We start from the raw sequence: 8173 nt of genomic DNA, 5'->3' as shown, positions 1-8173 counted from the left end.
CAGGGTTGATAGTCCTACGCTTGCTGTCACCAGACATATGCTAAGCCTCTCAAAGTTGATAGTCTTACGCTTGCTGTCACCAGACCCTTTGTGGCTTTGTGTTTGTTGAGAGGGATGTCACTCAACCAGCTCCGGATGAGATATGGATTGAAACCACTCACAACGGGAATTGACAAAAAATTGAAATAGAACCACACCCTCCTTATTGCTCTCATTGTAGTATGTTTGGCTACAGCTCTACTATTTGTTATCGTTTACATCCTCATCTAAGGTCGGATATCGCTAAAGAACAACCACCTATTATCCTTGTTGAGAATATGCAACCCGATCCTCTTCCCAACACCCCAGTTCCTGAAGAATAACAACATAACACAGCTACAGATCTAGTTGTGCTTATACCACCCACTGTTATTGAAGAAGACTCACGTACATGTCAAGAAACACGAGAGGGCTCTTTTGATCCAATAACAAATCAGTCGGTACAGCATGTAGTTGTTTCTAATGTTCAACAATCTGCACACCTCCAACACACTTTAGAACAAGATCAGGTGAGCCAGTCCTCGGAAGAGGAATGACAGGTCTATTCCAGGAGGAAGAAAAAGAATGGAGACCGACTCCAGCTCGGGAACATTTTATATGATACATTGGTTACTACCGGCAATGGCAATCATCTTACCAACTTATTAGCTTGTTTTTTTCCCAGAACCAGAGGCAGAGGCAAAACCAAATTGGGTTGCTATCTAGTCACCTGATACTATGTATTTCAACATTTTTGAACTTTTTCTTTATGTGTTTAATGTGTTTTTCTGTATTTTCTAGTTTCGGAACCCCTTGTGGTTTTGGTGTTGGCAGGATGTCATGTTTGGGTCATCCAACACATTGTATTTGTATCTTTCTTTCTTTTTAATATATTAGCCTTTTTTTGGGCTTTCTATAATATATATATATATATATATATATTAAAAACAAATCACCTTGTTTATAAAAGCACTCATAACACCTGAATAAAAATAACTGCCACAATCAAATATGTTTTAATTCAAAGAAAAACACAAAAAATAAAAATAAAACAGAAAAATACAAGGTACAAAATAAAAGTGATCCTAAAGGGGGTCTTTGGCTGCTTCAAAAAAAAAAAAAAAAGATTTGGATTAGTTAAAATTTAATTGACATTGATTCAGTGCCAACCTTATTCACTAACCTAGTCTAAGAGGACTCTACAAAATGTGATTCGATATAAAATTCATAAATTTATCATAGATTAAATTTCTATTTCCAATTTCAATTTCGTGAATGCAACTTGGATGTGTGATTCCTTCAAAAGTGATACATGTGTGATTACCTAAGGGCGAGAAAGCCGTCATCTTGTACTGGCATAAAACCAGATTTTTCTACTTAGAAAAATACAATGACAATATATATACAAGGATAGTTGATTCATCAATGACGCTGAATAAACCTTTCTCCAAATAATTATGGGTTCCGAAATGAATGGTTATGCATTAAGTACTTGGGATATGAATTATATACACTTTGCAGGTAATGGCTGCATTAATGCTTTGAAATGAAAAGTTGATACATGATAATTTAAGTGACAAATGAAAAATAAATGTCAAACATTAAGAGGGAACACCGAATTTTAACACAAATTGGAAGCAAAATACCAGGACAGGCAGATGAAATCATGGGAAGATTTGAAACACTTTCTTCATCGCCAGCTATGTGATGTTTGTGTCGTGAGATGAATTCATTGCAAGATTCTACGAGTGATATGTCTCTGCTACAACTTGTATCATAAACTGCCTTCACCCCTAATGATTTGAAAAAAGTTGTCAGTTTTCTGAAAACCTGCGAAGTTATGAGCAGAAAAAGAAGAGGATCAGTAGACAATATAAATTGTGTGGATCATATAAGGTACATCACTTTCAATAAAAAAATGTTTAACGCAATTGGATAAAACATAATAAATTGCGTGAAAATGGAACACATCTAAATTGAAATATATCAAAGCATAGGTTAACAAAATTCAACCTAGATATTCAAGGTCACAAAGTAAACTAATCCAACTTTAAAATGAATAAATCATTAGCAGAATGGCAAACAAGGATGGCTCAAACTTTTAACAGACAATACAACAAGTTTAAATTCGAAGCTTACACAGAGAGCATAATATATCATGCATTAGTTGGTTGAATATATACAATTTCTTTATTACTCAATACTAATTCATTTGGAAAAAAAAGTAAAACTTTTAACAAGTTTCTAGGTGCTGAAAAGAAAAATGCTTATATGTCAAAAGATGAAAGGTTGTCGATGGATAAAAACTATTAATCAGCTATAATAAGCAATTTTTAATATATGGCTCTAGATTGTAAATTACCTGAGCTGGAGAGAGATCAAAATAGGTAGCAAGTGATGCTCTTGACTGAGGAGACACGGATACTATTACCGCCTTCTCTGGATTGATATGGCTAAGAAACTCTTCTAAGCATTGCTTCTCGAGCATTACAGTTTCTGCTGAAGTTATGCAACCACTGTGAAATAACATGGCCACAATCAAATCTGACTAAAGAAGTTTAAAAATAGCAACAATAGTAACAATCCTAACATTAGAAGTATCTTTTAGAAATTTGATGATAGCGTGAAAGATCAAAATTATCAAGGAAAATTATTGACCAAAGTTCAAGCGTATCACTTATAAATTAAAGATATCATGCAAGAGCAACATTTTTAATTCAAATAAAAGCTCAGATTGTCAGTCCCTTCCCTTAAGCATCTAAGAAATATAAAAGAACTCAAAGTAGTTTTTTCTTGAAATAGATAATGTTTCTTTTAACCACATTTCCCCACGTAATGTGTAATTTTATTGAGATCTCGAGGTCGAGAATTCCTCTAGGCACAAACCCCTACAATTAATTACCTCTCTTGCTCATGGAGGATGTTTGTCCAAGAATTTTAGACTTAAATTTAAAAATTGAATGCACCTTTAATTGAGTGGGAAATGATTGAAGCGATTGTAGGTAAATCAGATCAAGAAGCCATAATTATGTCATCCTATGTATATTTGCAGGAACAACTCCGCGATTTAAGGGGATTTTAAGTTTTCTAAGGAAGCTGATTGGCAACCACAGGTTACCACATCTCACATATCCCAAGCAAATAGAGGTGAAAAATGTGTCTAAAATGTGCTTTCCAGATTGGCAACTCACCTATAAAGGGCTCCTCATAGCAGCTTCACAGATCAACTCAAAGGCACAAACAACACCATTTGCAGTTCAATATCAGTTACGATTGACGAGCTTAGAGGCATGACATGAAAATCATTTGTTCATGAATTTCATCTTTGATTCAAATAAGCGTATCTAAAACATAAGATTTCATTAGTGGATTTAATATTTGATTAGTGGGCATGTTAGCATGAAAGTAGATCAAAGCTTAAATTGGGATGAGACTTACGGTAATACCTAAAAAATGACAAACTATAAGTTAAAAATTGCTTTAAATTATAATTTATACCCATTTTTCACACATGGCAAAATTTGTTCCTTCGATTTTGCAATAACTCGAGCAAAACCAGCGGGAGGGGCCTTACAAACTATTTTGAAAGTTCGGACACAACAAAAAAAAAGTATCTTTGTTGAAATGAGTGATGGATTTGAGATATTTTCTAGTGGAAGGTTTGTGGATCACCTGGAAGAAAACATTACAAGAGCAAAGTGGAGATGAGTGGTTCACAAATGCAGCTCCCCTTTCCACCTCGCAGATAGTTCTATATTCTCGCAGATGTACCATGATTTTGTTGCAGGATATGAAGATTGCAATCTCATCAAGAAAGTAGAGAAAAAGACGGACAAACCAGCAATATTCTTCTCTGACGATGAAATTTCAACTCGTGCGGGAAAATACAAATTTATACTAGTTGGAAAGTTCCAATTAGGTTGCCCAAAGGTGGAAATTATCAGGAATGTTTTTGAATACTTCAAACTAGTTGGGGCTTGGCAGGTGGGTCATTTCGACGGAAGACATGTTATGATACAGTTGAGTATAGAAGAAGATTACACAATGATTTTCTCAAAGAAATTCATCACAATTGAGGGCAAACATATGAAATTACTCAAATGGACCCCTAATTTTGATCCAAGTCAAGAACCCCCAATTCCGCCTATCTGATTCTCATTACCTGAACTCAAGCTTCATTTCTTTGACTTACCTATCTTATATGCAATTTGGACTATCATTGGAAAAACTTTACATGTAGATTTACCCACAATTCATTTCTCAAGGCCCTCAACTGCAAGGATTTTGATTGAAAGAAATATTACACTATCAGATGTAGAAGAAGTCTGGAAAAATCAATATGGAGCAAAAATCTTAATATTGCAAGCATTGCAAGATATTTGGACACCAGCAAGAGAAATGTTTCAGATTGCACCCATAGTTGAGAACTAATAGTCAAAAGCAGGAACATGTTAGTGCACCCCAGGTGCGTTAGTGCACCCCAGGTGCCTGAATGCGCTCCCAACAAACTTGATGACAGCCAACCTGAGTAGGGATAGAAGGAATTACCGCAAGACAAGAGTTGGTGTCTGCCCCTGGGAACCCTTCTCTCGACCATACTACAACGGATCATGTTCGGACCGAAAATCAAGATGGACTCACAGCTCCTATTCAGGAAGCATCAGATGCAGAGGTGACAATTCACATTGCACATACACTAGAACTTATCGTTGTAGCAACGACTGTCTTTCATTCTACTGTGGTTCTAATATCTAATCAGACTGAGGATCGCATGAGTCAATCTTTTGATAAAGAATGACAGGTTTACACTTCTCGACGGAAGAAGAAAGATGGGGGAACACTCCAACTTGGAAATTTAATGGATGATAAATTGGTTACTCCTGACAATGACACGACACTTCAAAGTTTGTTATTTGGCTCCGCTCCTAAAACTAGAGGAAGAGGCAGGACTAAACCGGTTCTTCCCCAGCTACTCGTTTTCTGCAAATTTTAATTTTTTGAGTTTATCTGTATCTTTTAGCTGGGATATTATTGTACTTGGTATCGTATGGCTAAGGTGTCTCTATTGGGCCCTCTCATACAACCTTTATGTATCTTCTTTATTTCAATAATATCAGCCCATGGGGTTTTCAAAAAAAAACCCATCATAGGTGCCCGAGCGCAAAGGGGAATCGATATTTGAGGCCCACAGGACTCAAATACAACTTCCTTTGAAATATATATATATATATATATATTTATATATATATATATATATTAAAAAAAAACTCAATGGCTAACATATTAAAGAGAAAAAGATACAGATAGGTTGTATGAGTGCACCCAAAAGAAAACACCAAACTCAAACAGAACAACACACAAAATCCCAAAACAGAAAAAGAAAAGATATATATATAATAAAAAAAACCAAAACTATCAAAGCGCGCAAAAATCTAGGGATGGCCTAATTTAGTCATGCCTCTGCCTCTAGTTCTCGAAAGGGCGTCAGCTAAAAAATTGGTGAGGTGCGTACAATTACCCGAAGTAATAAAAGTATCATCCATTAAATTCTTGATCTCAAGTAGGTATATCTTAAAAGGAATGGTCGGAGGCCATGATATGAGCCCTGCCCATCCCTAATGCGCCTAGTAATTCAAGTACCACACCCTACACTTGAGGGAGAGGGGGGGGATTCGAACCCCAGACCAGAGAGAGCTTACAACTGACAAGCAAATGCCCGGTCAAACTGATCTGGGGTGGGTATATATATATATATATTATTTTTTATTTTTTTTGCCAAGTAGAATTTATTATCTAATTCATTATGTTTTGTAGATGCATATTTTAGTTTTCCCTATGGGTTCGTTATTCGGGGTTTATTCAAAATGTCATATATTACTTGATAACGATACATATACTTGTGTAGTATCTCAGATTTAAATATAATAATTGTATTTTTATTTGCTTTGAAGCCAAGTTTTTTTCTAGTTGTTGTTGGTGATCAAGTTTTTGACGTCGTTGCAAAATAAGAATTATAAGTAAGAAAAAAGTAAGAATATAATCACAGTTCGTGTCATGTACACTTGCTACCTTTTCAGGGTTCACTCTTTCAAAAGGAAATTGGGAGAGAATAGGCTTTATCGAATGGTTTGACATAAGCAACCCTCCAATGGCGGCATTTATAATACACCTAAGAGATCCTACTAAATCTATTTAAAAAGTGTGAATTTCAACATGAGCTCCAGACAACTTGAAGCACAAGCATTCCAAGCAACGTTCAAAATAAAAAAAAAATTAACTTCATTGGCAATACCTTTTAAATAGATAAGCAACTCACTCATCGATTTTGTAGTATAACAGGTCATATAAAAAAAATGAAACCTTATATTAATATGCTTGCTCCTTCCAATTTTATAATGGGCTTTCAAAAATTATTTCATACTCAGCTTAATTTCTCAATCATTTCCATCAAATCATTAATCGTAAGACCATCCAAACATTTTGATTCTTTGATAATAGCAAAAAAATGCATATACTTCTATTTTAGATTTTGAAGAATTTTTCCCATTTTCAATATTTTCAATATATCTTTTCATATAGTTTGCAACTACAATTAGAATAAAAAATAATAATTGAAGGTTGTTTCATCATTCTTCTTATGAGCTTCCTTTAACTACACTCAATTATGTTGGAGTCAAACTTACTTTGCAAGGGTATGCCAAGCTTCTTTTGATAGACTTAGCTTCTACAATGTTCTCAAAGGTGGCTTCATCTACCTTGCAAATAAGGGACAATGCCCTTCAATCCACCATCCTATAGTTCTTCATTAGTCAGCAACAATCTGCATTATGATTTGCTCTGCTTAAGTTGGTTCAATACCATCAGTGAGGATTTCCCAACAATTTTGAAATCCTAAAAAATACCCCACTTCTAGATGTCGTAATTCTCATAGTTTTTGTTCAGCATTTGGGTTGGAGGTTGCGCCATGTTAACCAACATAAGAAAGAGACATTTGGCACTAATAAAAAATTATTGAAACAAAATAAATTAAAAAAAAGTGATGAACTTCTAGGTGGCTACTCTCGCCACTCTACACTTTTATCTCACGCTCTTCATTTAGCTTGCTCGCTCTCTTTCAAACACAAGCTTTGAATCTTAATCCTTCCAAAAATTTCTAACATTTCCATGATGTCTTAGCCCAAATGAGTTTAAAAAATAACTCAAACGATTTAATTAGATGAGTACAACCATATCCAATCCTCTAATAGGTTCAAATTCTTCTAAAATTCCTCCATTTATTCCCTTTTTTTTAAGTTTGCAGTTTCCAACAGCTATAAACCAGGAATCATGTTTCTTAAGAAGAAAGTACCAATTGAACCTATATCATTACATCGCAAATAACCACTACCAGCATGGAGAAGACAAAAAGAGCTATCATACCTGCACGCCAAGCAGTCTTTCAAAGAAACTTTGACAACCTCAGGAGATGGAGGCTTGCTAAGAGGCCTTAACATGTATTCATTCTGCAAAAGCATACTCAAATAAGAAACACAGGAAAAGAAAAAAATGCTAGGAAATTATAAACAACTAAGCTTTTGGGAATTTTTATGGAAAGAAACAAATCCAAAGCTTGTATATCAAGAAGTGTGTATATTAGGAAGCTTGATATTAGGCAATCTAAATACCGAAATCTATAAACATAGAAATGTACATAAACATTTAGCATATATTTTTCGATTTAAGATATAAGAGAAAGAGCATTATTTTCCTTCACATGGCATCAGGGCTTCATCGAATCGTTCCCTTCTGCGTCGTTTGTTTTGATGTTAACCTCTGAGAATCGGTCATCTTTAGTTTCGTTTGGGTTGTCTAGATCACTAGTCTTAAACGTTGTCTCCACCGTTAAGAGTCGACGATACATTCAGCTTCATCTGCATCATTCATTGTCGTTTACATATGTTTGTCTTCATCCGGCATCATCTATGCCTCATTTTCATTTGGAGTCGTTTGCATTGCTTAGCATCAACAGCATATTCAACATTATTTGCATCTGCTTCATCTGTCCTATCTGCATCGACGAGATTAGGACATCGACGAAGCCCAATTCTGCTTTAGCCGCTTTGTCTGCTTCATCTACTTAGGTCGATTTACTCAATTGCAGCATTCGGCTACTTTG

The 8173-nt window shown here is 35.1% G+C and overlaps 1 protein-coding gene across 1 annotated transcript in view; it reads right to left on the bottom strand.

Moving 5' to 3' along the window:
- LOC110023186 (protein NAR1) overlaps positions 1 to 7516 on the bottom strand; it is an 18504-nt gene extending 10988 nt beyond the window's left edge. The window contains exons 1-3 of the mRNA XM_020722463.1: positions 7438 to 7516; positions 2381 to 2534; positions 1665 to 1848 (exon numbers count right to left, since the gene is read on the bottom strand). Of these exons, the coding sequence (XP_020578122.1) occupies positions 1665 to 1848; positions 2381 to 2534; positions 7438 to 7511 (412 nt within the window). The 5' untranslated portion in view covers positions 7512 to 7516. The remainder of the gene's footprint in view (positions 1 to 1664; positions 1849 to 2380; positions 2535 to 7437) is intronic.
- Between the last annotated feature and the right edge of the window lie 657 nt (positions 7517 to 8173).

Source organism: Phalaenopsis equestris, unplaced genomic scaffold (genome assembly GCF_001263595.1).
Source record: "Phalaenopsis equestris unplaced genomic scaffold, ASM126359v1 Scaffold000221, whole genome shotgun sequence".
Taxonomy (NCBI): Eukaryota; Viridiplantae; Streptophyta; class Magnoliopsida; order Asparagales; family Orchidaceae; genus Phalaenopsis; species Phalaenopsis equestris.
This window is presented reverse-complemented; position numbering and strand designations above follow the sequence as displayed.